This window comes from Panicum virgatum, chromosome 5K, assembly GCF_016808335.1.
Source record: "Panicum virgatum strain AP13 chromosome 5K, P.virgatum_v5, whole genome shotgun sequence".
Lineage (NCBI taxonomy): Eukaryota > Viridiplantae > Streptophyta > Magnoliopsida > Poales > Poaceae > Panicum > Panicum virgatum.
The window spans coordinates 516,862-544,723 of NC_053140.1; the positions used below are offsets into that span (position 1 = coordinate 516,862).

The 27,862-nt window shown below is 46.6% G+C and overlaps 1 protein-coding gene and 1 long non-coding RNA gene across 3 annotated transcripts; one reads left to right on the forward strand and one right to left on the reverse strand.

Moving 5' to 3' along the window:
• Window positions 1-11,583: 11,583 nt before the first annotated feature.
• Window positions 11,584-17,050, reverse strand: LOC120705457 (protein NLP3-like). 2 transcript variants are annotated; one of them, XM_039989775.1, is made up of 5 exons: window positions 16,630-17,050; window positions 14,857-15,416; window positions 14,632-14,679; window positions 13,593-14,547; window positions 11,584-12,849 (listed from the first exon to the last, which is right to left on the reverse strand). In XM_039989775.1, the coding sequence occupies exons 1-5, from the start codon at window positions 16,907-16,909 to the stop codon at window positions 11,882-11,884; spliced, it is 2,811 nt and encodes a 936-aa protein (XP_039845709.1). In that variant the 5' UTR covers window positions 16,910-17,050; the 3' UTR covers window positions 11,584-11,881. The 2 variants fall into 2 exon arrangements, with proteins under 2 accessions (XP_039845709.1, XP_039845710.1); XM_039989776.1 differs by lacking the exon at window positions 16,630-17,050 and adding an exon at window positions 16,048-16,562.
• Window positions 17,051-20,779: 3,729 nt separating this feature from the next.
• LOC120710395 lies at window positions 20,780-21,335 on the forward strand. The gene is made up of 2 exons (XR_005689881.1): window positions 20,780-20,864; window positions 21,208-21,335. It is a non-coding gene; the product is annotated as an uncharacterized LOC120710395 (long non-coding RNA).
• The last annotated feature ends 6,527 nt before the right edge of the window (window positions 21,336-27,862 follow it).

Below are 27,862 nucleotides of genomic sequence, written 5' to 3' on the forward strand. Positions count from 1 at the left end.
CAATCTCCCCATTTTTGGTGATTGATGACAACACAAACAATTACTTAAACGAGAGAGCGAGAAAAGATAAGCAGGATAAACTCAAGCAAACTCGAAAGAGAACCAAAAAGCTCAACAGCTCAAACGAAATCCATAGATATGTCTCAAACCACAGCATACACAAGAGTCAAATGTACATATCCATGAACTAACATCAAATGAGATATAAAACATCAAAGTCCTGTAACTACGAGCTCTCTCTAACTCTACCCTCCCCCTGACTACAACTCCCCCTGACTCTCTCCCCCTTTGGCATCAAAGCACCAAAAAGGCGAGCTACTGGTCCGGCTGTCGCGGTACGGCGAGGAAGCAGTCCGGGTCATCGTCGTCGTCGTCGTCGGACGGTGAACCCTCGGTGACGGACGGGAGCTGCTAGTCTGAACTGACTGGGGGTGTAGCCGTCGTGGAGTCTCTCGTGCTGGCACTGCCTGGGAGAGGGTCCGTAGACGTGGTAACCGGGTCAGCAGAAGAAGTGTCAACATCTGAAGTAGTGAGTGCTGAAGCTGCCGGCTGTGTCGACTGTTGAAGTATGGACCCCTCTCCTCCTCCCCTTGAAGGTAGTGTCTGTGGTACAATGGGGAGGGCGACTGTCTGAACTGCCGATAGTGAGTCCTGAAAAAGTGTAGTCGCTGGCAGTGGTGAGAAGAGCGGACGACCGGCAGACCCAAGGAGTGCGGACATCGAGAACATGGTCTCCGGTGTCGCCGAAGTAGCTGGAGCTGCAGTAGGGGCTGGAGCTGGAGTGACTGCAAGCTGAGGTGCTCCAACACCCTGAAGTCCTGGCTGCTGCGGGGCGAGTCCGGTGTGAGTGTAAAGCTGTGTAATCATCCCGAACATCGCCATCATGCCCTGCTGCATCTGCTGGAACTGAGCATCTGTCCTCTGTGAAACTCTGTCAATGAGCCCGACAAAATGCTCCTCGGCTGCAGCACGCTCTCGGGCGGCCTCCCTCTGTATCGCTGCAAGCTGAGCCTCATGGGCTCTCCTGGCCTCCCCCTGTGCTATCCGATCCTCTCTCTGCTGAGTGACAAGCTGCTGAAGGAGAGAGGTGAGCTCAGACGGCTGAGTCACCTGAGACTCTGTGACTATAGCAGCTGCTGGTGACTCTGGAGCGGGCTCTCTGGACCCTCCTGCCTCGTGATCGTGACTCGCTGGTGCTGCAGGAAAGTACTCGACGTCCTTGGAGGAGTCTGACTCAATCTCAGACCAGTGTATCTCATCATTTCCTCCGGGAAGCTATGCCTCGGCTGCTAGAAGTGCCTCATCCTCCTGTGCTACTCAGGCCTGTGCCTCAGGTGACAGCTGTGCCATGGCAGCTCTCTTGGCCTGTCTGCCCCTCCTCCGGTCCTGGGGAGCTGTCGGACGGTAAACTGGGAACCGGGGAGCCTCATCCTGACGGTATACGGCACTGACGGGTGACTCAGCTGGTACAATCATAGAGCATATGTAGCTGATCCAGTGAGCATAAGGAAACTGGCGTACTACACCCATCCCGTCTATGATCACATCCTCGATCTCAGCCAAAATGAAGTCAACAATGTCAAAAGGCTCGTGAGTGAGTATGTGTAGAAGTAGCAGCTGCTGCAGGCCTGTAAACCCCTCTGGGTAGCCACTCCTCGGCAACAGGGTCCTCCGGACGGCCATGTGAACTGTGTACGCCTCTGGGGTCAGCAGGCTGGGTACTCTAGCATACGACGCTGGAAACGGCTGGCGGAAGCACTGAGAGATCGCCTCGTGAGAAGGTGCAATCCCGCCAATCATCGCTCTGCGCGGTGGATCTGCGTCTCCGTATACCATCTCGTGCAGGGATACATCGACCAAATCGACTCCGAGAATCCCTGCAATCATCGCCCTGGACAAACCAAAGACCTGGCCTCCAAACACGAAGTGTACGGATCTGCGCTCGGGAGCGATCCAGGCTCTGGCATAGAATACTCTGACCCAGTCCTCTATATACCTGTTCTGCTCTATCTGAAGTAACCTTGGCAGGCCTCTGAAGTGAGCAAAATGCTCTCTAACATCTGCTCCCCCTGCAGCTGTCCTCAGTGAGACCCAGTCTAGCACTCTGTGTGGGAAGATCCTGTGCCCTCGCCTCTGGTAGGTCTCGTAGAAGCTGGCCTGAAGAAGTGTCCAGAATCTACGGTCGACCCTGCTGTCACGGGTCACGGGGAACCAGTCCTCCTCTCCAACACTCCACCTGAGCCTCTTGACCTTCGCCGCATTGGCCTTGGTCAAGTTCTGGAGCAGCACACCTGGCTCCAGACGCACAACATTGTCCATACGGAACACTGTGCGCTCGGCCTCTAGGGCCTCGGGTCTACGGGCTGCCGCTGCTGCTGCTGCGGACCTGCGAGGCTCCTGTGGCTGGTGACCTCCTCGCGTCCTCGGTCTAGTGCGACGCTCGGTCGCTGGCGAAGACTCTCCTGCTAGGGACGTCTGCCGATTGCGGCCAGAACGTCGTAGAGTCGGTGACCCCTCAGTGCTCTGCCCCTGAGACTGCTCTGACTGTGCTGCCTCTGAATCTGCATCTGAATCTACAGCTGTATCTGAGCGATCTAACTCTACTGCTGCCTCAATCGTGGCTCTGGTGGCCCTGGCACCTCGGACCCTGCCCATACCTCGGCCTCTGCCTCTGCCCCTAGCTGGCTGCTCCCTGATACTGAATGATCGAGCACGGCCTGATGCCTGCTCCTCGGCGGCCTTAGCCACCATCTCGGCCCTCTCGGCCCCTCTCTCTGCGCGGGTCCGCTTGCGGACGGGCTTCTCGACAACAACCTCCTTCCCCTTCCTCTTCTCGCGACCCATCTCGACTGGCAGTGGCTAGAATGTGGCGCGGGAGTGCGGGAACGTGAACGCGGCGCGAAAACAGCGCAAGAAGCGACTCGGGCAAATCGTCGAGCACCCTGCGAGCACTGAGTGTGTGGAATGCGCGGGCGAGGTGAATGGCGTGCAAGTACTGCGGCGTGGGCGGCGTGGAGTGTATGCAGTGGTGGCGGCGCGGGCGGCGCAGGCGCAAGGCAGCGGTGGTGCACAGCGGCGGCACACGCGGGTGGCAGTGGCAGCGCGTGGATGGAGCGGCGCGGGCTATGGAAGACGCGCGGTGGTGGCGTCTCAGGCCGGCAGCGTGCAGGCGAGCGCGGGTGCGAGACGGCGGCGGCTGCGAGGGCGAGCGGCGGCGGCTTGAGTCGGGAGGAATCGGGCGAAACATAGAAGGAAGAGAGGACGGCGGCACGAGCAAGACACATATATGACAAGTGGGCCCCGCGATTTTCTTTAACGCCGGTTAAACCGATGCTTAGGTTTAGAACGCCGGTCGATTGCATTGGTTCAGTTCACCCGAGACTGCAGCAGAAATTCATCTGAACGCCGGTTGATCCGACGATATGCATTTTGAACTCGCCGGTTGAACGCTGCTATCACCGGTTGATTGCTTGGTCAGATCTGTGTTACGTTCACCGGTTGATCCGATGCTGTGACTTTTGTATACGCCGGTTGAACGCCTGGTTTGTCTGAGTGGAGGCAGAAACTTAGTAACACCGATTAAACCGATGGGATAGATCCATTAAGCATCGGTTTAACCGGTGAACCCGAAAAACCTTCACTCAGCTCACTCTTCTATGCTAAGTCTAATAAACTTATAAAATCCAACTAAACTCAAGTTAATGGACTTGCATAGGTGACTTTACCCCTCAAAATAAATAGGATAGCACACTAGCTTAAATAGTTTTCTTTTCAAACACAAGGAAAAGCCGCAAAGCGAGACAATGCGCCAAAACAAAATGTATGAGCCATGTCATAGGAATATTGAAGATAGAAAGCTTCAAACTCATTATGACATTGCTCACTAGGCAATAACGCACCTAACACTTTGCTCTTTTCACTTTTCATGAATTAAGATCTTGCATATGAAACAAGTCTCATTTTCATCAAGTGATCTCCTTTGTGAACCTTACGCATGCAATGATGGTGCAAGCTACAACCATATGCGAAAGAAGAGTAAACATAAAGTGCACATCTATATGACAAGAAATGCATAGCAAGAATTTTAAGTTCTACTTGTCAAGTTTGAACCCACGGGAAGCTTCTTCATGATGAGCATTTCTACAAGCCTAGAGGAAAACAAGTGGACCACCACCTCTAGCCAAACCCTTGCTCATCACTATCTTACCATGGTTAGACAAGTGTCCTATATGTATGTATTTTTTTATATGACATGACAACTTACATGATGTTTGCCGCATCTAATATATTAAGCTCATTCCTTAGCCTAACAAAAGTACTCTCGTCTAATGGTTTTGTGAATATATCCGCCAATTGCTCCTCAGATCTCACACCTTGAAGAGATATGTCTCCTTTAGCTTCGTGATCACGCAAGAAGTGATGGCGAATATCAATGTGCTTTGTGCGAGAGTGTTGAACCGGATTTTTGGCAATTTTTACGGCACTTTCATTGTCACAAAGGAGTGGTATGCTATCTAGTTTCACACCAAAGTCCAAAAGGGTTTGCTTCATATATAGGATTTGGGCACAACATGCACCGGCCGCTATATATTCCGCTTCCGCGGTGGACAAAGCCACGGAATTTTGCTTCTTACTCGACCAAGAAACTAGAGAACGCTCAAGCAAGTGGCAACCCCCGGAGGTACTCTTGTCATCCACACGGCTTCCGGCAAAATTCGAATCCGAGTATCCCAAGAGATCTAAGCTAGCGCCTTTGGGGTACCACAAGTCTATGCTTGGGGTGTGCTTGAGATACCGAAGGATCCTATTCACAGCCGAGAGGTGTGATTCCTTTGGATTTGCTTGAAAGCGGGCACACAAGCACACACTAAACATTATATTGGGCGTAGATACGGTAAGGTAAAGCAAAGACCCTATCATAGAATGATAGAGGGATTGATCAACCGGTTTACCGTCCACATCCAAGTCGAGATGCCCATTGGTTGACATGGGTGTCTTGATCGGCTTGCATTCATCCATCTTGAACTTCTTCAAGATATCTTTAGTATACTTTTCTTGATGGATGAATGTCCCTTCCTTCAATTGTTTGACTTGAAAACCAAGGAAAAAGGTCAACTCGCCGATCATGGACATCTCAAATTCCCTAAACATCATGGTAGCAAACTCATGGCTTAGTGAATCATTAGTTGAGCCAAAGATAATATCGTCAACATAAATTTGACAAATGAAAAGATCCCCGTTGACGTCTTTTGTGAACAATGTGGTGTCCACCCTCCCGATTTTGAAGCCTTGCATGATTAGGAAGTCACAAAGCCTCTCATACCAAGCCCTTGGAGCTTGTTTGAGCCCATAGAGTGCCTTGTGCAACCTATAAACATGGTTAGGATTCATCGGATCTTCAAACCCGGGAGGTTGCTCCACATAGACAAGTTCATTAATAACGCCATTTAAGAATGCACTTTTCACATCCATTTGATACAACTTGATATTATGATGTGAAGAGTAAGCAAGAAGGATGCGGATAGCTTCAAGTCTTGCGACCGGAGCAAAAGTTTCACCAAAATCCAAACCTTCGACTTGAGAAAACCCTTTTGCCACAAGTCTTGCTTTGTTGCGTATCACCACCCCATGTTCATCTTGCTTGTTTCGAAAGACCCACTTAGTGCCGATGATGTTCTTGTCTTTCGGAGGAGCTTCGAGGACCCAAACTTCATTGCGGGTGAAGTTGTTCAATTCTTCTTGCATGGCCATCACCCAATCCGAGTCCTCAAGCGCTTCCTCTATGCTAGTGGGTTCAATACAAGAAACAAACGAGTAATATTCGCAAAATGAAGCATGCTTAGAGCGAGTTCTTACTCCCTTGGAAGGACTACCAATGATTTGACCAATTGGATGATCCTTGGAGATACGATCATGCTTCACTAGTGGTACATGCGTGGATGTTTGTTGAGGTGGATCATGAGTGACTTGTGCTTGTGGTGGAACATTTTGCTCTTCTTGTTCTTGGACTTGGGGTGTTGGCGTTGGCACATTTTCTTGAGATTGTGGATCATCTTTTTCTTGATCTTCATCCACTTGGGGTGCCATGGAGGTGCTTGGTGTAGACGAGGAAGGTCATCCCCCTTGATCATTGCCTTCATGCACCTCTTCCGGCTTGATATCCCCAATGGACATCTTCTTCAAAGCTTCATCAATCTCCTCATCACCTATATTATCATAGCCAACAACCTCCTCTTGGGAGCCATTAGATTCATCAAACTCCACATCACATGTTTCTTCAACTAACCCGGAGGTTTGATTGAATACTTTATATGCTTTGGAGTTTGATGCATAACCAAGAAAGAAACCTTCATCACATCTACTCTCAAACTTACCGAGCATTTTCTTCTTATAGATAAAGCATTTGCAACCAAAGACTCGAAAGTAGGATATATTTGGTTTCTTCTCGGTGATGAGCTCATATGGAGTTTTCTTGAGGAGTCAGTGGGGATACACTCGGTTGGATGCATGACATGCCATATTGATTACTTCCGCCCAAAACTTCTCGGACGTGCCATAATCATCCAACATTGCTCTTGCTAGAGTGATTAGTGTCTTGTTCTTTCTCTCCACCACTATATTTTGTTGAGGCGTGTAGGTAGCGGAGAACTCATGCTTGATGCCCTCTTCATCGCACCATTCTTCAATCTTCATATTTTTGAACTCGGTGCCGTTGTCACTCCGGATCTTCACAATTGGGTAGTTGTACTCCCTTTAAGCCCTTCTTGCAAATGTCTTGAAGACTTCCGGAGTTTCACTCTTATCGCCTAGAAATATGACCCAAGTATAACGTGAAAAATCATCAACGATTACTAGGCAATGGAGATTACCAGCAAAGCTCTTGTATGTAGTTGGACCAAAAAGATCCATGTGTAGTAGCTCGAGCGGCTTGGAGGTAGACAACATCGTCTTGATGGGATGATGTGTTGCAACTTGTTTTACGGCTTGACATGCTTTACATAACTTGTTCTTGTCAAAAGTGACGTCCTTCAAGCCGGTGATCATCCCTCTCTTTTGAGCTTTCTTGAGGTTGCACATGCCAATATGAGCAATTCTTCTATGCCAAAGCCACCCAAGAGACGACTTGGTGAAGAGGCATGTCATGGAGCTTGTTTGCTTTGAAGAGAAATCCACCGAGTAAATGTTGCCATGCCTAAACCCCGTGAATACTAATGACTTGTCTTCTTCAAGAGTTACTACAACACCATTCTTGTCAAAGGTACACGTTAGTCCAAGATCACATAATTGAGCAATAGAAATAAGATTAAAATTAAGTGCTTCTACAAATAAAATATTAGAAATAGATAAATCTTTTGAAATTGTTATTCTACCCAAACCTAAAACTTTTCCCTTTGAGTTATCACCATAGGTGATATGTTCATGATCGTCGGGGTTTTCAAGAGAGGTGAACATGCTATCATTGCCGGTCATGTGTTGAGAGCAACCGCTATCAAGTACCCAATATTTTCCACCGGCTTTGTAGTTCACCTACACACATGAGAATTCACTTTTGAGTTTTAGGAACCCAAACAAGCTTTGGGCCTTGCACATGTGTGACAAGAGATTTTGGGACCCAAAGTTGCATGGGGAGCTTCTTCTTTGACTCCTTAGCAATTTTGCCAATGAATTTGGCCTTCACCTTGCCCTTCACTTTACTCAAAAGAAAATGATTATTTTCAAACATGGATGAGTAATTCTTTGGTAAAGTGGGAAGAGGGCGTGATGGTAAGGTGCACTCCCTAGTGTGGTGCCCGGTGACTTGGCAATGTTGGCAATATGAACCAACTTCCTTGATGAAGCTAGTCTTGATCTCCGGAGAAGGAGTGGTGCCTTGATTTGGCTCCGGAAATGAATCAAGACCTCTCTTGCCATAGTCACGAGCATTGTTGAAGAGAATTTCCTTGTGGATGTATTCTCCTCTTGAGAGCTTCTCCACACTACTCTTGAGGCTTGCCACTTGATCCATCAATTCCTTTTCCCTAGAAGGAGCAAGCTCAGGCACAATATTAGTAGCATTTGCATTAATGAGTAGGTCATCACATGAAGTAGAAGCATTGACCTTTTCAATAGTTTCATTGACAAAGTTCTCAAGACTTGGGTCAATTGCTTCATAGGCAAATTCAAGTTCTTGATATTTGTGAGCCAACTCACTATGCTCTTGTTTAAGATTTTTGTGGCTCTCTTCAACTTGCTTAGCAAGTACAAGTGACTCATTGTGCTTTTTGAGCAAGTCATTGTACTTGCCAAGCAAATCGGAGTGGGCAACCTCTAACTTGGCATGAGTGCTATCAAGAATATTGACTTTGCACTTTTCCCTCTTGATAACAGATGTATACTCATTAATGAGGTTAGTAAATTCATAAGGGTCAAGCTCCTCATCACTATCACTATCACTATCCACCTCACATACCGTTGCGTTACCTTTTGCCATGAGGCACATGGGAGGCGGAGGTAGCGGTGGTTCTTCATTTGTGAGAGCGATGGTGACGATGTCTTCTTCATCACTTGAATCTTCGCTTGATGAGACATCGGTCAACCATTCTTGTTTTTTCCACCAAGAAGCTTCTCTTGGTGTGGCCTTTCTTCTTTGGGAAGAGCTTGATCTTCTTGTCATAGCTCTTTTTCTTCCCAAGCTTCTTGTTCTTGTTCTTCTTTTCATCCTCTTCATCATCGCTTGAATCATGGCGATGTTTGCTTTTGTTGTCCTTCTTTCTCTTGTCCAGCATGGGGCAATCGGGAGAGATGTGACCTTTTTCTCCACAATTGTAGCATGTTTTGTGCTTTACATTTTCCCTTGGCCGGAACATTCTTCTTTTAGGGTCAAAGTTGTAACCCTTCTTGTTTATCTTGTCGCTCAAGCGTGTGAACTTTCTCATCATGAGAGCAAGTTCTCCATCTTCTTCATCATCGGATGAGCTTTCATGATGATCTTCTTCTTCATTGCTTGAGCTTAATTCTTGCTTGATCATCTTGAGCTTGCGTTGCTTGTTGGCCTTGGTTTTGAGAGCTATTGTTTTGCTTGTAGTTGGCTCTTCGGACATACCAAGGATCCCCATTTCATGAGCGCGAATTTCGCCCACAAGCTCTCCCACTTCCATCGTATCCAGATTCTCCTTTTGAAGCATAACATTGATGATGTTATACTTGGGCTTCGGAAGGAGCATGAGAATCTTGCGGTTGATGGAGCCACTGTCAATTTTAGAAACTTCAAGAGCATTAATGTCCTTGACAATGACATTCAAGCGATAATACATATCATTGCAATTTTCACGAGCTAGCATCTTAAAGGAATCATACTTAGCTCTAAACAAGTGATATTTTTGTTCACGAACTTTTGTGGAGCCTTCATGAATTTCAATTAGCTCTTTCCAAATATCACTTGCTAAGTCCATGCCATTTACTCTAGTAAAGACTTCCTCACTAATAGCTTCAAAAATTGCATTTCTAGCCTTAGCATTCCACTTTAATTGTTCCGAAGTGGGAGTTCCGGTGAACCCGGTCTTAGTTGCTAACCACACTTCGGGGGCAATCGCATTAAGGTATGCGGCCATGCGAACTATCCAATAGGCAAAATTCTTGCCCTCGAAGTGAGGGGGCGAACCACCCATCTTGGCCATGGCTCTAGGCGATGAAGCCTAATAATCCAAATGAGCAACGAGGCTCTGATACCAATTGTAAGGATCGATGGACCAAGAGGGGGGGTGAATTGGGCCTTTTTCAAATTTCTAAAACAATTAAAGCAACCTTAACCTATGCAATGCTAGTAAGGCACAATTCACCAACCGATTTAACTAAGTAAACTACACAAGCTACCAAAGATACAACAAGAAATGAAACTAAGCAAGGTAGAGCTAAGTTATGATCTCTAAGGTCAAGCACATGAATAATTGCACGAAAGTAAGTACTTGAAATGAAAGAGTTGGCAAGAGACAACCGGATTTTTTCCCGTGGTGTCACACCCCAATCCACGTTGTGACACTCACTAAGAGTCTTGTCACCTCCCATGTCACCGAGACGTGGGCGCTCACTAAGAGTCTCCGTTCACCATCCCGGCGTGGTGGAGCTCAAGCCACGTACAAACTTCTTCGGGCTCCCACAATCCTTGGCAAGCTCCGGAAGAAACACCTTCAATCACCAAGATCGCCTAGGTGCTGCCAATCACTAAGAGTAACAAGTTAGGGCCTTCACTTGAGTAAGAACCAATCACCAAGAACGGATGCACACAAGCTTCTCTCTACTCAAGTCCTTAGTCTTGCTTCTTGAATGATTGAATGAACAAATGTGTGGAAGATGAAGCTCAAGGTGGCTCTCAACAATATATGAGTGTATGAATGTTGCCTGGTGTCAAGAGAAAGTAAAATGACCCATTGGAGGGGTATATATAGGCAGCTCACACGAATAGAGCCGTTGGAGAAAAGCTGCCAGAAAACTGCTTAGCGCCGGTTAATCCGACGAACCTCCAATAGCCAGCGTCGGTTTAACCGATGAATGTAAACTGCCCATTTGGAAAACTAGCCGTTACAACTTGGGCAGATTAACCGATGTATCATCGGTTTAACTGGTGAGTGTAGTTGTCCACTGATCAACTGAAAAACCAACTCTCTGGACAACTGCACCGACGTTAACCCAAATCCATCGTCAATTTAACCGGTGAGTACAACTTCTGAAATCCCTGGAAAAACCATCTCACTGGTCAATTGCACCGACGTTTGATTTCAAACATCGTCGGTTTAACCGGTGTATAGAACTTAAAATACCCTGGAAAAACCAACTCTGGACTAATGCACCGACGTTAATTTCAAACATCGTCGGTTTAACCGGTGTATAGAACCTGTCCAGACTCTGATAACTGCGTTTAACTGATGTATTGAAAAATGAGATCGTCGGTTAAACCGGTGTATAGATTTTTTCTGATTTTGCCTTTTCTGATCTGAGTCTTGAATGAAATCCAAATATTCTTGAGATATAAGTTGAAAACCACTTATTTGAACTTCTAGGAACTTAAGTGACCATAGTGTGCATCCATTTTTAATTGACCATGTCCATGCTCAAGTTACTTAGCCTTAACCCCTCTTAATAGTGCGACCTCTACAAAACTTTAAAACCTATACTAATCTAAGTGTCCTTCTCAACCTTGCGACACTTAGGACTAGAAAGATCCTTAGTCTTGATATATATTTGAGTTGAATACCGAGATCGTCTTTTTGAATAATGAAATTGAGGGGCCTCTTTGACATATGACCAAATGAGCGATAAGGATTCATTAAACTGCACAAACTCATTAGTCACAATAATGATTGTCATTAATCACCGAAACATACCTAGAGGGCCTAGATGCTTACACCCTTTACTCCTGTAACTTTTTGTTCTGGGACTCTTCCCCCTTTTTTATCTTCTTAATATATTGATGCGCAGCTCTCCTGAGCATTCGAGAAAAAAAAAGAACTGACATGAATAAATGTAATTACAACATAGACTAGCAAACTACATCTCCAAATAATCTAACCTCCGGGAGGATTTGCCACCTCGAACACAAGGGGGGTCTTATGGGAAAACACAATGCTTCCCTTGACCTTATGAACAATTACAACAATTCTTGTTTATAAACTTAACGACAGAATTTCCAGCACTAAGTGCTTAATATGTACAAGATTGGACTACAATTGCGTTCTGCAGAATTACATGTATTGTTGGAGGGAAAAAACAATGGTACATTTACCAGACACAATGAAGCAGCTAATGCTACCTAGTGACAAAACTAGATTACAAACAGGTGAAACTGAACTCATGGTACAAGAATTTTTTCGTACCCATTGAACAGAGCAAAAGGCTGGCATGCATATCAACCAGAGCTTCCACACGAACTACCAAGGTGTGCTGCAATATCGCTAACCAACAGCCTGATGACATGGCTGCCCGAATTACGTGAGATCTCCATGCACTCTTCCAAGTCTGCATTGCATGCTAGCTTCACCCACTCGTGGTCATCGTCGAGATACTTGATATCAAACGTGCCCGCATCCATTCTTAGCCTCTTTGCTACTTCATCTTTCAATACAGTTACACTGCCTGAGCATGGGAACCGGAATCTTACAATGTCTTCCTTAAAACTTGCCTTTATTGTTACAGTCCCTGAATGCTTCATTGACACCAAATTACTGGGAGGGGCCAAAAAAGGTTGGTCGGCTGCTGGAGTGAAGAGATTCTTCAAATCTTTGGAGCTGCCAGAATCCTCAATCAGCATCCTGGAAAGCGGTAACTGTGGTTCTTGAAAATGCTCTTTGTGAAACTCTTCAGGATTAAGTTGAGGTTCTGCAAATGTTGAAGCAATTGGCTTGCAAACAAATGTCCGGTTTGCTGGACTTCCCTGGCATGACCCTTCTGAAGTACGTGAATTTATGCTGCCTTCTCCAGATGAACTTCTCGAGTGAGAAGCTTTGTCTGCTTCAAGCTGAGAATCATTGTTATTGTCTATAAATCCTTGCTGGGCCATGAGTATACTAAAATGGCCATCATTTTCAAGTGATTTTTGTAATGATGAATCTCTGTCACCATCAACAACGAGATTTGAAGGTTCTGCAACTTTACTTCGAGTTACTTTCTCTACATTGAGAGAATCTGATGAAGGGCCAACAGGAATAGGAAGAGGACCTGTGATAGATGTGAGATTAAATGCAGCATCTGAGCCTTGAACGGACTCGATTACCTGCTTTAATTTCGAGAGAGACCGGTTGACCTTATTAATTTTTCGAGATGGCCAACGAGAAATCCCATGTTGCCGGCAGATGCGCTTCATGGTTGTAGGACAAACTGCCAGATACAAAAAAGGAAGTTAGCTTCCACAGTTTACACTGTATGAAAAAAGAATCAATCTTTTGCCATCTCTACTCCCTCTTCAGGTTCTAGAACAGAAATTGATGGAGAAGAAAACTGAAAGCAAGGAGAGTTTATAACAGAAGTGCACAACACACACACAACAACAACAACAACAACAAAAAAGATGCTTCACTGCATCAGATTTGCTTGCTATGGTACTGTATTAGACCTTCCTATGTGCCAATGTGAACAGAAGATCCAATTTGAGTCTCGAAGGAAATAAAGTTTAACCAAATTATCATCATTCTCTCAACAAGTATTTTTATGTTGATAAGAAGATTTTCTATGCAATCACCAGTTCCCCATCAACCCTTCCTGTTCCAAAAATACAAATGCCTCCGTGCAGATTCTATCTGCTATGATTACAGAGCTTAATAAAATATGCTACTTATCCAATCCAGCAATCTAACCATGGGCTTTCCCAACAAGCCAACACCATGAACTTAAAATCAAACTAAAATCCCCTTGTCAACTCTAACTAAACTCCCTTATTTGAGAAGAAAAGGAAATTATACAGCAGATGAATGCAACATAAAAACCAAGAAAGCATGAATCAGACTATCATTTGAAAAATGATAAAACTGCAAATGGACCGGGATACTAAAAGTTAGCAATATACCAGGAAGAATGGAACAATAAAAAAGGGAGTACAGTGAATTTGAATATTAGAGGCATACCACCAAGGCTTTTGGCTGCGTTTTTCAAGCTTCCAGAAAAATATTGCTGAAGAACCTCTAAACTTATAGTTTTTTCAGCCTTCCCACGCCTTCTTTCAGGGGGTTTGCTAGTTTTGTGAAGCACTGAAGAATCAGAAGCACCGCTACCATTTGGTCTGCCAGCGGAAATGACATTGTCTTGAGAGCAGTCATCAGCCATCAAGTGTCCCTCTGGCAAATTTGGAACTTTGTTGTCCCCATTATCAGACGTGTGGGCTCCTCCATGTGTATCACCTTTGGGCGAATCATGAAGGGAGCCATCAGAGTTATCAAATTGAGCATCTGTCTTGAATTCTTCATTCTCGATTTTTAGCACATTACTAAGTTGAAGTGAAACCCCACTCGAGTCTCTGTCACCGACTACCTTTAGGCTACGAAGACACTGCTTCATCAGAGTGAATATAGACTCCAACAAGGCATTTTGGTCATGTTCGTCGACACAATCAGGTGGCAGGAAGAACTCTAATATGTAGTCATCATGTCCAGTATAGGAACTTTGCAAGCATATTGCAAAGCAGCCAGCCAATCCAAACATACGAGCATAGTGTACAAGGGGATACTTTAACTTACAGAACTTCCTGATGTCTTTTGAAAAGCAAGGTTTGCGTGTGATAAATGCCTTTCCAGAAACCCCTTGCCCCCTCTGTAGGTGATGCTCTACACAGGCATCTCTAAAACCCCACATATGAGCATCAATCACATGAAATGCCACATCACTAGTCGACATGCAGACCTCCCCCATGCAACTTCCATCAAAACTTAGGCAACTCTTCTTCAAACCACCACCATGTGCCAATACGCTTCGATACTTGCAAGGAACCCAAGTTTGTGCTAAAGGAAGCTTGTGCTCTTCACATACCACAGTCAAGATCTCGAGTATTTCCACCAGAGCAGTCTGACGGCCTTCATTGCATATCTGAGAAAGATGAACGGAAACATAAACCACCACATAGTATGAACAGGAAAACATCCGTACATATTGTACTGATTGAAGGCTCACCTGGACATTTGGATGGTCCAATATTTCCGTGCTTTTAAGATTTACTGCCTGCAGCAGTATTGCCAAAATGTAAGGGGATAATTCAACAAAATTTATGCTACAGGTGGTCATTATAGTTGATGTGCAAGGTTACTAACATCAACCTTGAACAATTTTAGCTATCACATTAATGTGTATGTGATACTAAAATAACATATGGCAAGAAATGAAAAAAAAAAGACCAACCTCAAGTGCTTTGCAGACTTTATCGACCTCACAGGCATAGTTTATCTTCTTTGATGTCATTATCAGTTCAACAACAGCAATACACGACTGAGCAGAAGGATCAAAAACAGGCAGGGCAACTGTACCATGAACATTGTAACTGATCGCATGGTTAAGCCGTGGATACTCGGTACTGCTGTAATACTGCACATTTGGTGTCCATTCAGGCACCTTTAGCTTGTAGACACGGCCAGGTAACCCCAGCTCCCCAACATTTTCCCCATCTACTGAAAACATGTACATCATGGATACAGCCCTGTACTGGAGTAGCCCGATGCTCTGGTGGTCAAGCACAAATGGCTGTCCTGAAGTAGTAAGCACATAACGGTCTCCATTCTTAACTGGTGCCCAGACTTGAACCAACAGATGTTGATCTGTGGATTCCTTGAAGTACCTGAGAGCTTGTGTAAGCCTCTCCTTGAACAAGCTAGAGTTGTCTGTGCCGTCTTCATCCAGTGATAGGTGAAACTGCCATTTGTGATTGATTTGTTCAACCCTCTTACTTGTAGAGTCAGAATTCCCTGAAGAAGAGAAGCAGAATTGTAAGAGGGGAAAGGCTAAGATCGAAGCCTATAATAAAGGGGCGGCGCTGTAAACTAAATGAAGCAGAAGTTCTGCTTATGGTTGGCTGCTTGGTTCGAAACCTCCTAGCGCTTATCTGAACAGTTAGATCGCTGTTTCTATATAGATGGACCAAGTTTTCTACAGACACGAGTTAGAAATGGCATGGTTGGTCTGGTCTATGGTTTCAACAAAGTGAAGCAAAATAAATGTTTGAATACACAACACAGTCAAGAGTCTATGAAATGAAGATGTCACAGTTTACTCGACACGTAACTAAAGTTGATCTCATTGTTGCAATTTAACTATACTATAATTAGACAAGCAGAGCATTATCCAACTGCTTCCACTTTGAATACAATCTAGCATACAGTCCATGGCGTCATAACCCACTGAAAAATCTAGTAAATACATCACGAGGTAGCTTTAGAAACAGCACACAAGCACTAGGAGACAGAGCAAAGTAGTCCATGCATTATAGTGTTAAGTAGTAAATGACTCAGGCAACAATACGTAGCACAAGAAAGGAGGATCTCTCTCTCTCATCCTTTTTGCGTACGCACGGTAAATATAACCAAGTACACCTCCCACCACCTAGTGGAATCCAATTTGCCATCAACAAATCTTGGCAATGATTAGCATTAAAAACGAAGCATGACCCCACCAGGTCGGAAAGAAAGGCATGTTTTTTTAGTCTTAGCTGCACTAAGTAAACAAATGCGCTCGTATCGTTGCAAACTAGGAGATGCAGCTAACTTTGGGACAAGTTATCCATACTCCTGCAAACAGTAAGCGCAAAGATTATGTTTGATCCAAAACTCACGAGGCAAATCCTAATGGGCCAATAAGCATAGCAGAAATGAAGCAAGCCCCCTACCTAGAGTTTTCCGTAAGAATAAGAATATCAAAGTCAAACATAAAGCTGGGAACTTGATAAGATTAGTAGCGTATTGGTGACAAGAACAAGAGCAAGACTCCAACTTTCCGGCGAATCCACACTGGGTGCAGGCCAAAGCAAAGCAAAGATGGTGGAGCGGGGCACAAAATCTGGCATGGGACAGATGGGAGAATCTGCAGGCTTCTCTTTTTTTGTATTCCTTTCTTTTTTCGTCTAACTAACAAGTGTTGTTGCGAAATCGTACGATCCAGGAAGCAAAAGAAAGAAAGGGTCACCTGAGCGGGCCCTTTGGATCTCCTCGACGACGACGGCGGCGGCGACGGCGGCCTCGGGCGCTTGCGGGGCGTCGAGCGGGAGCAGGTTTCGGTCCTCGAAGAACCAGAGCGGCGAGGGCGGGGTGAGCCAGGAGGAGGAGTTGGCCGGCAGGGGAGGCAGCGGTGGAGAGGCGGAGACGGAGGAGAAGAGCAGGGACGTGGTGAGGGAGTCGAAGTGCCAGGCGTCGGCGGAGACGGCGCAGGCGTCCCCGGGGCCGGAGGTGGGGGGGTCGAGGTCCATATGGTGTATGCTGGTGGTGGTGGCGCTAGCTAGCTAGTACCACCGGAAGAAGGCGGCTGCGGCGGCGAGCTGGGCCTGGCTAGCGGCGACGGCGACGGCGGAAGAGGAGGAGGAGGAGACGACGACGAGCCGGTAGTAGTGGAGGGAGGAGGAGGTGGGGTGCCATGTGGGGGAGGGGGGGATAATGTGTTTTGGCTGGGGGTGGAGAGGAGGTCGGGTGTGTGCGCTGCCGCGGGCCGGAGTGGTGGACCGGAATAAAAATTCTCTCTCTCTCTCTCTTCTTTGGATGGACAAGTGGGCAGGAGCAAGGAAGGAGAGGGAAGCCAGCCAGATCTTGGCCTCTTGTCTTGCCTTCTCTTTCTTTCATTTTCATCAGTGAGTGAATTATTTTTTTTCGAAAAGAATCAGTGAGTGAATTATGATGCCAGGAATCACATCCCCTCTACTCCACACCCTCTCAGTACGTATTATTGCTCCGGGGCTTCCGGAATCTACCTTGCCCTGATGCTCAGTTCTCACTGCTAAACCCGGCTAATGCAATTAGCCCTGCTAATGGAGTGGAACCCGCACCGTACCCAACCCCACCCAAAATTAACATATTTAGATACCCAACCCCACCCAACCCAATTAGTTAATTTCTCAACTCTAACCAACCCGCCCCATTATAAGCGGGTAACCCATAAAAACCCATGGGTTCTACTATGTAGAGGAATTTAGTGGTTCTACACTTAATGTGGGGACCACATATATGTCTAGCCACACTACTTTGCACAGAGTATCTGTCAGTCATACTGAGTCATCTCCAACAAATTTCAGTCAATTTCGATAAAATTTTATAGTGTGAACGCGAGATTTTAATTCTAGGGTCCAGCTCTTGATGTGGAGCCCACGTGTAGTTCTAGCCACGCTGCTTTGCACAGAGTAGCTGCCAGTCGTACTGAGTCATCTCCAACAAATTTCAGTCAATTTCGATAAAATTTTATAGTGTGAACGCGAGGTTTTAATTCTAGAGTCCGGCTCTTGATGCGGGGCCCACGTGTAGTTCTAACCACGCTGCTTTGCACAGAGTAGCTGCCAGTCGTACTGAGTCATCTCCAACAAATTTCAGTCAATTTCGATAAAATTTTCTGATATAAACACGTGGTTTTAATTTCAGAGTCCAGCTCTCACGTGGGACCCACATTTATATATAGTTATACTATTTTATAAAAAATATCCATTTCAACCCACCCCAACCCGCCTCAACCCGCATTTATATAGAACCCGCCCCGACCCACCCCATTAACTAATATAACCCATTTTAAATCATCCAAACACACTCCATTTCAAAACCCACCCCATAAAACCCATTTCAACCCAACCCATTAGCATGCCTAAATGCAATGTCAATGTTGACTCATCATGGCTCTCAGTGTTACTATTAGGTGGGATTTGGAGGATGTGCCGAAACAAAATGCTAAAGTTTAGCTCTAGATGTGCTAATGAGGCTAAATATGAGCATAGTGTCTTTCATGTCACTAAACTTTATCAGTACAAATTAAATTTATCTCTATGAAAGTCTCTTCGGAGACATGAGATAAAATGAAAACCACTTGAGATTCTTTGAACAGCGAGCGAGAGAACGTAAGAACATATACTAGATACTATCAGCGGTAAGACAGTACATGCAAACGGATCTGAAAGAAAGAGCATAAGCATACTACAAAGTGCGTGGTATGCATGGTGACGGAGCTACCAGACTAGGTGAGTTGTCTAAAGAGAAAACCATTGGAGAAAGCCGCTTGGCTGGTTCATGGCACCTGAACAAATAGAGGACGCTCTGGGCGCAGTTGGTTTGTGGCGTATTGGTTATAGCAAAATATATAAACCAAGTGGCTTGTTCGATCACACGCTGGTTTAGTCGGCCCATAGTAATAAGAGAGTAAAATAACGGGTGCACTCCAACACGGCCGTAGCAAATAATTAATAATCGGCCTTACCTCACCAACCAGAGCAGCCACGTGTAGAGCAGGCAGAGGGCCAGCCTCGCCGCTCGCTGCGATGGATCGGTTTGGATCATGGATGGGTCGCGCGGCCGCGTCGCAGCCGCAGCTACGGCGTCGCTGCGGCCCCCTCCGATCCGGGACGGGCAGCACCGTAATAATATTTACTACGTTCTCCAGCCAGTCAACAGTGGTTTCCTTTTACACTGCTCTAGTAGCAGTTTCCAGTCATCAATTAGCCAACAATATTTTTCTCACACCACTCCAGCAACAGCTTCCAACCAGCCCAAGGAACAGAGTGATCGTATCGCCGACCTGCTCTGCTCGCTGGCGGCGATGCCGACGGGTGTGTTGGGCAGGACACGGCCGGAGCAGCAGCAACAAGGGCTGTGTTTAGATGAGATGAAAAGAGGGAGAAAAAGTCACATCAGTCACTGTAACACACTGTAGCACTTTTCGTTTGTTTGTGGTAAATATTGTCCTACCATGACTTAACTAGGCTCAAAAGATTCGTCTCGCAACGTACATCAAAACTATGCAATTAGTTTTTTTATTTAACTATATTTAGTACTCCATGCATGAGTTATTTGCTATATTTAATGTTTCGATGTGATAAGAGATGTGATGGAAAGTTTGGAAATTTTGTGGAAACTAAACACACCCAAGCATTTGATTGCATGCCTGTGGCCTTCCACATGCATCATCACTTCACTTGCCATGCACCGTATGGATCGGATTGGACAGTGGTGCCAGTGCGCATCGGCATCGCAGCAGCCCCACTGCCTGCATCTCCATCAGCCAGATTCCGATTCAGTGCCCTCCCTCCCTGCATGATCGATCAGTCGGGAATAGGATTATAGGAATATGATTCTGGATTCAGCGAGCGAACCAGGCCAGCTGCAGGCAGTGTTTTCCTTACCCATCGGTAACCGGCGGTTACCGCCGATTTTTACCGATACCGCTACTAAGCGGCAACCCATACCGGCGGTAAATTTCGAAAAATTTCACCCGAATTTAAAATTTTCAAAAATATTTGAAATAAAAAGGAAAAAATATGGTAAGAAAGTAGAGATGACATACATCATTCTAATATAGAACATGTTCAAATATTTGACTGTTTGGGCACTCAAAAAAATAAAAAAACTTTCGGACCGGTAATCCCGAGCGGTATCCTCTAATCCCGAGCGGTATTCGGCGTTTTCCGAGCGGAAATCGGCGCGTTTGGACCGGAAACACTGCATTGTGAGTATTTCTTGAATTTACATTGATTTTTAGATGTCTGTTGTGTAGCTATATTCAAAAACATGTGTTCATATTAGCTATATGGATCCATTTGTTCATGGTAGTTGGATGTTAATTTGTTCATTTTAGCTATATGTATATATGTGTGTTCATATTTCAAATATGTACATATATTTTCATTTGTTCATTTGTTCATTTGGACCGGAAACCACTACTATGTATTATATATATTGACGATGATGGTTTGTGAGGACTATGGTTGTGATGATTTGCATGGACTATTGTTGTGATGATCTATATGGACTATGGATGTGAATTTCTATTTTTATGGATATGAACTTCTATTCTATGTATGTGTAAATGTTATATAATTGTTTGATATATACCATCAGTAATGATATTTACAAAATTACGGTGAAATGCTGCCAAAATTTTTAATTTTCCAAAGTCATATGGTGTTTACCGGTTAAAAACGACGGTTACCGGTCGGTAAACATCGATTACCAGTCGATAAACAACGGTTACCGGTTTTTTGAATTTGAATTGTCATTTCGAGCGGTTTCTAGCGGTTTTCGGCGATTTACCGCCAGTTTACCGATACCGCTAGTTGGCGAAAATCGCTTTACCGTCGGTAAGGTGAACCCTGGCTGCAGGTTCCTTGCTGCTTGCTTCCATCAATCATCATCAGCAGCAGGAGCTTTGATTCATCATTTCCTTCAATTCATCGCAAGGTTGCTGCCTCAGTCTACTACAGTACACCAGTTCGATCATCACCATTAATTAGAGCAAGTATTATGATCGCTCCCAGCCGGCTGAGATCCTCCGTGGCAGAGAGAGAAACGAGGAGAGAGAGCGCCGCGGGCGTCTCGCGGAGCGCCCGCTCCCGGTCGGCGGAGAGGCAAATCGCGCTTCCCATTGGCTGAAAGTGTTACAGTGCATTGAATTCTGGCGGGACCCACCACAGTCGCACGCCACCTCACTGCAGCTCCCAGCCGGCTGCCGGCGAAATCATAGAACCTGCTCTTATATTGGTCGCCTCTGCTAATTCGGATCTGACGAAGCTGTATGTGCCAGGCATGTCGGCGATCATCACGCATTTTCAGATAAACTAACTAGCTAGCTAGTGCATGTATGTGATTACGATCGAGATCAGCCGAACCTAGCTAAATAAATGGAGTTATATTACCAACTGTGTGCATGCATGCGATCATCATCTTCTTCTTCTTCTTCTGTCCGTAAACAATGGAGTAATTTTTTTATCCCTAAACAATGGAGTAATTAAGAATGGATGGATGTACGGAACGGCTCTTTGGAGTATTCATCGGCCGGATCGATACTTAATTGGTAAAGCCAATATACAAGTGGGGAAGCAGTTCCTCTGCACTACTGCAGAGAGACTCTCCTTCACTGACGCGCGAGTCCCGCTTCACTCGAGCCCACGGTCAAGTAGTGCTTGTGTGCATACATAATTATTCTTACCTACTCGATCTCTCTCAACTCTAGTTACTAGTACAAATTAACAGTAGTGCTCTTTAATTAGCTTGCAGATTTATTTGCTTCATTGCCACTACTCCACTAATGCATGCATGCTTTGAGAATTAGCCGTGGAAATAAATGAACAAATAATATTATGCATACATACATACACACATCCAAAGATGGTGATCACATTCGTATCCGTCGCTGGATCCGGATCGACCAAATCCTTGGCGACAGGTACGGTACCTGATATGATGCTGACACTGACCGATCGACGCCCAGCAAAGGTATGCAAAAGAAGCTGTGGTGGACGATCGATCACTTGGAGGGCGTCGCAATAGCTAGCTAGCTAGATCTGATGGCCTTGTTTGGTTTCCAAGATTTTTTTTAGTCCCTGTCACATCAAAAAGAATCTTATTATTTTAGAGTATCAAATAAATTCTGTTTATAATTTTTTTTGACAGCTAAGTGCTAATTTACTAGACGAATCTAATGAGCATAATCAATCCATAATTTGGTACAGTGATGCTACAGTAACCATCCGCTAATCATAGATTAATATGACTTATTAGATTCGTCTCGCAATTTAGCCCCAGAGTTCTATAGTTAGTTTTATAATTAACTTTTATTTAATACTTCTAAATACTAAAATTCTTTTTGATGTGACACAGACTAAAGTTTAGCCTCTATAATAACCATAGTAATAAAAAAATAAGAGAGAGAATAGTAGTCACTAGCAACTAGCAAATAGTTGATCTATTTCACGTAGCATAAGAACATGTGAGAGAAACATATGGATCCAGTAGTATAAAATAGTTTTTTCTTTTATCTCTCACCTCCACAGCAGCAGACTATGTCGCTAGTACTAGTTATTACCATTTGTAGACACCCTAATGACTAGCTACTAGTCTTGTGTGCCCTACTAGCTAGCTAGCTAGCTAGAACCAGTGCAGGTAGTATGTTGTAGTTTGCTTCTTCTCCCGATATATATATGGATCTGCTGCATGCACGCACCAGTTAAGATTTTCAGCTCTTTTTTTTTGTTTCGATCCTGCAGCCAATAGCTAGCAAAACTGCACAGGTCTGCGTCCATGGATCGATCGACTTCAGATAGGTCCATCAGCTCACTCAGCTCGCTATGAAGGAATGAATGAGTGATGTATGCAGCTAGCTCTAGCAATCGATGCATGGAGCCCAAAAATTGATTGAGCACCAATCAATTGTTCAGTTTAATGCAAGACCATTATATGTATGCATGGACGATGAATATAATCGGACTACGCGGATCCATCAATTACATGAAACAACAGGTACCAGTCAATTAAGCTACATACCTAGCAGCAGCAGTTGCTGCAACTAACAGCTGCAGCAGTCTTCTCTTCCAATTTGAGTGGATCTAATGGTCTCTCTGGCTCGATTTTGGCAAATCGGATCTGAAAACCGTACACCACAACTACATCTACAATTATGGCTGACTGGATTGGGACATCAACAAGCGCCACACTCTGGTCGGTTGGATTGAGCATCAACTCGACCACACCACTCAAACCCAACTCCTCCTGCTCGGTCGGATTGGATCATCAACTCGAGCTTTCCTTTCGCGGCTCTCGCCTCTAGCCAAGCTCGACGACCTGCAACACAAGAAGCAGCAAGGTGTCTCCAGCCATGCCACCATGGAGCCACTAGCGTCCCTGCTTGGTTTCTGCCAGCCAAGTACCATGGCATCGCCGGTATTCACCAAAGCAAACTGCCGCTGGCCACACCACCATAGCACAGTCGACGCACCCCTGCAGCTAACCGGAGTGGGAAGACATCATGACAACAACTGCAAGGAGATAAACGGCACTAGAGAGAATCGTTCATGGTCTTGTCGGCAGATCTGACATGGCTTTCGCCGGTGCTTGCCAACCTCCTGAACGAGCGAAGCGGAGAGCCTTCATGCTGCGGCGTCTCGCCTAGCTTTGCGCCACCACCTTGTCTGCACGTGGCGCGCTGCCGTCGCCGCCGCCGTCCTCGCACAGTGGCGCCTTAGCCTCTGCTCCGAGCTGCCACCGAGCGGTCACCACGCTCCTCGCTAGCCCAACCGCCATGGCCTGCGAGCAGCCGCCACTGTCATCACGTGTACCGCCCAGACCGGCCGACACTGGCCCTCCGAGCGGCCCACCAACCTCCGCCACTTTCCCAGCCACCGGTGCGTAGGCATCGACAGTCGAACGCCACCATGGCCGCCTCACCAGCCGCGCTCGTGTGACCCAATAGTTGTCCCGCCTACTGCTGGTTTGGCGGGATGCCATCCCTGCGTGCAGCCGCATCCACAGGCCGTGCACCACTCCCGCCCAGATCCGGAGCACTCAGTGGCCCCTAGGAAAAAAGCTCATGTCACCGTCATCCCAGGGGTCGCGCGAGCTTACTACGGAGAGCCCCTCCGGCGACAACGAGGGTGGGAGGAGGAGGGAAGAGGGTGGCAGCAGCTAGGGTTTGCTCCACACCCGAGCTAGGGGGGAGGTGGGGGGCCAAGTCACGGGACTAGAATAATGGTTGGGAATGTGTGTGTATGATAATACTATTCTACACCTCAGTTGTAGTGTTTATTTTACACCTAGCAGTCAAATTACCGACTGAGCTGACCAGAAATTACTCGCAAATGATCCGTCTGCAAACATTATCCGTCCTGCAAATGCATTTCCAGGGTGGCTAACATTATCCGCTATGTAAACAGTTATTTTTAGCTGCGGAAAGCAGAGGCCGCTGTTGTATCCGTCTCTAAAAATGTTATTTTATCCGCCCCTACAAATGTTTTAGTGGCTACACCTAGAATGTTTATGTGTGTCTGTTCAGTCGTTGTCAGTGCAGCAGCTTGCCCAACATCAGCAAATAATGCTGCGTGCCAATGAATGATGGCGTATTGGTAGGTCTATCTGTGGTGGTCTATAAGATCTCCAAGAGGTCTTGTATAATATTAACTAAATTTAAAGTTTTACAAGATTTGTAAAAAGATACAAGACTTCCTATAGTGTGGGTAAACCAACAGACTCTTTAAAACTGTGTTCTCCATACGTTACTGTGCAGTGAACACCACGTGTCATACTCTATTTCTATCTTCTTCTTCCCCACCTCCTCTCGCTCCCGACGGGCGAGCCGTCGCGCCACCGCCCTCCTCCTCGCCTGCGTGCCCAGGATGTGCGCTCGCCGGCGGCCAGGGTCGGCGGGTGCGGGGAGGCGCTCTCCAGAGGCCAGGGCCGGCGGGGGAGGGGCGGCGCCGGCCAGGTGGCCCGCAACGGCGGGGGCGGGGCGGCGCTCGCCGGCGGCTAGGGACGGCGTGGACGGGGCGGCGCTCGCCGGCGGCCAGGGACGGCGGGGGCGGGTTGTGGTTGCCGGTGGCCAGGGACGGCAGGGGCGGGGCTGCGCGCGCTGGCGGTGACGGGGCTGCATGCACCGGCGGCTAGGGACGGCGGGGTCGGGGGCGGCGCGGGACATGCACGGGGAAGGGGTCCGCGAGAGGTGCGCGGAGGAGTGTGCCGCGGAAGATGGCGAGCGGAAGGGATCTTCTTTTTTTGCCCAGCAACGGGGAGGAAATACAAAATAGGATAGCTAGCTGAGCAAAATACAAAGTCTGTTGGATCCGAGTTTTGATAAAATTTTTCTTTTTTTAGCTAACTCATCAAGTATACAAGAGCTCTTTGAGAGCATCTACTCTCTAAATTATCATTTAGGGGTGAATGGGAGCCGATCAAAATTTCTTTCGAAATCGATCCGTCGGCCTATATCCCAGAAATCACCTCAAGCCCTCACACCTAGGATATGAGAGAATAGCTATGGACAAGCTATCTCCTTGTGAACAGCCCTAGGAAGCTACACGGAAGCAAAAGAGTCAATACGATGCAAATCGCAGAACTCGACTGCCTGGACCGGTCTGACCGGTGCAACGGACCGGTCTGACCGGTCGTGGCCTGAACAGGTCTTGACCGGTCTGACCGGTTTTGCCGTCCGGTCTGACCGGTGCCACCCAGAAAAACCCGTGAACAAGACTTCAAAAGAAGAATCTCGAGCAAACGAAGTCTAAATCTAGTGAAACTTGGAGGATACCTCCGCAACTAACCTGTGAACATATCCCCAAGAGATCTTTCCCAAAAGATCAAAGTAACTTGAGAATTTAAGGGAAGATCAAGAAGGATTGGGGTTTTCTCAAGAACTCAAAAACTTCAATTCGTAGGAACTCGTGATTCCAGAGAGTTTGGCATGTGGCTAGTGGTACGGGAATCACTACAAAGAGCTCTACGAACCGTCGCGATCATGTGCGCCAAAAACAAAACAAAAATCCATCACAAAAGAGAACAAGAGGGACGGGATTGGATTGATTCAAAAGCCCAGAGGGCACAAGGAGGATAGGGCCCCCTTTCCCAACCAAATCCAATACAAAGTCTCACGAATCCATAAGCAAATCCTATTCTAAAGAGAAGAACAGGGGGAGAGAGACACAGGGGCGGCGGCCTGGAGGAACAAGCAATCCATGGACGAGATACAAAAGCCGCACCTGACCTAATACAAGTGAAGGGGTATTTATACCCGCGGAGACCGGTCAGACCGGTGCCAGGGACCGGTCAGACCGGTTGGTCTGCAGCATCCCCCTGTACACGATCTCATCTGACGGCTGAGGTTCTTTCTTCGGAACGAAATCTTCTCCACGATGCCGCCATCTTGATGAAGATCTGGTCCACGGTTTTGGAAGGTCCGTGAAACCCGGGTAGATGGCCGGTTTTGAGAAAACCGCCAAAACTCCTCGCGCGGGAAGATTCCCGCCTCCACGCCGTGGCCCTAGACGCCGTTCCCGCCTCGGCCTTCTGACGGCCCTAGACGCCGCCCGACGCCCGTCACCTCCTCGCCCGCAGCGAGGCCCTAGATGCCGTCGATGCCCGTCGCCTCCGTCAGTCCCTAGACCGACGCCCGTGTCTCCACGACTTGGCGTCTTCAACCGCCGTCCGCCTGCTTGGTTTTGTGGCGCAAACCAAGAAACCCGCCATCCGTCGCTGCTTGCGCCCTTGATTCAGGAGTGGACGCCACAGCTGCCGCCCAGCCCGAGCTCCGGTCCCGGCTGCCCTTCACCGCCGTCCACCGCACGGTCCATCGGCCACAACACCTCCACGGCAGCTCTCCGTCGACACTTGACGCCCATGTACCTGCAACCAAAGACCAAGCATACGACGCAATCTCCACAGAGTCGCGACTACACCACGGTTAGTCCACTCTACGTATTGACCACCCGTCAACACCTAACACTCCACACGGGCACTGAAGAAGAAACACAAGAACATAAACAAAACGCACACGCAACAGTTAGTCTGACACAAACACAAGCCAAAATTAAGCTAACACGCCAAAACCTCCAAGTCATCACGACAATCACTCATCACAATATATGAGATCAAGGTACTTGTCAACTTGACCTCTCAATCTCCCCCTTGATGGGTGCATTGTCAAAAAGATGACATGAAAGCAAGAACAACCCAAGCGAGTGCCCAAAAGCCAGATAAAAGCCAAGAACAAGGCCACTCGGCATGAGCAAGGATCTAGAAGACTCCACAGAAAAACTGCTTGGCTCCCAAAGAAAAGGATCACAGCTCAACGCCACCAAGGAGTCAAAGGACATCTTCGAAAGACCCAAAAAGCAAAACACTCAAACCAATTTCGACAAGCGTTGTCAATCACTCATCACCAAGCAAACCAAGGTATTTATTGACATGGTTTGGAACATTTCTCCCCCTTGATGAGTGACTTGACACGAATCAAGCACAAAGAAATGGTTTGAAGTGCAAAAACCCGAAAATCTCATCCAAATGATCAAAAGCCAAGGAAAAGTCAAGAAGGATCACTCGGAATGAGACAAACCAAAGCCAAAAATCGGTCCCCAAAGACATGGGCAACGGCTCTACGCAACCGATCAACAAAGCATGACCCCTCAAGAAAGACGCAGGGCTCAACACAGTCATGCAATGGCAAAGCACCGGTTCCTCCAGAAAGAGGCAAAGGCTCAACACAACCGATGCGAGAGCATGCAAAAACTCAAACTCCCCCAAAAAGCTTAATCTCTCACAATATGCACAACTCCCCATGAGTGCAGCACTCAATCTGTCAACTCCCCCTAGATAAATGCTCAACCTGAATGCTTACTCCCCCTCAAAACATGCTATGCAATGAATGCTGTGCAGAGGGTGTACATGAAACATTCAGGCATACAAAGATATGATCATCG

Excerpts from the sequence above, each read along its gene's own strand:
- LOC120705457 (XM_039989775.1), bottom strand. The coding sequence starts at position 16,909 with ATGGACCTCGACCCCCCCACCTCCGGCCCCGGGGACGCCTGCGCCGTC. Across the intron at positions 14,548-14,631 it reads TGGACCATCCAAATGTCCAG|ATATGCAATGAAGGCCGTCA; the intron begins GTGAGCCTTCAA and ends CATCTTTCTCAG. Across the intron at positions 12,850-13,592 it reads CGCAGCCAAAAGCCTTGGTG|TTTGTCCTACAACCATGAAG; the intron begins GTATGCCTCTAA and ends TGTATCTGGCAG.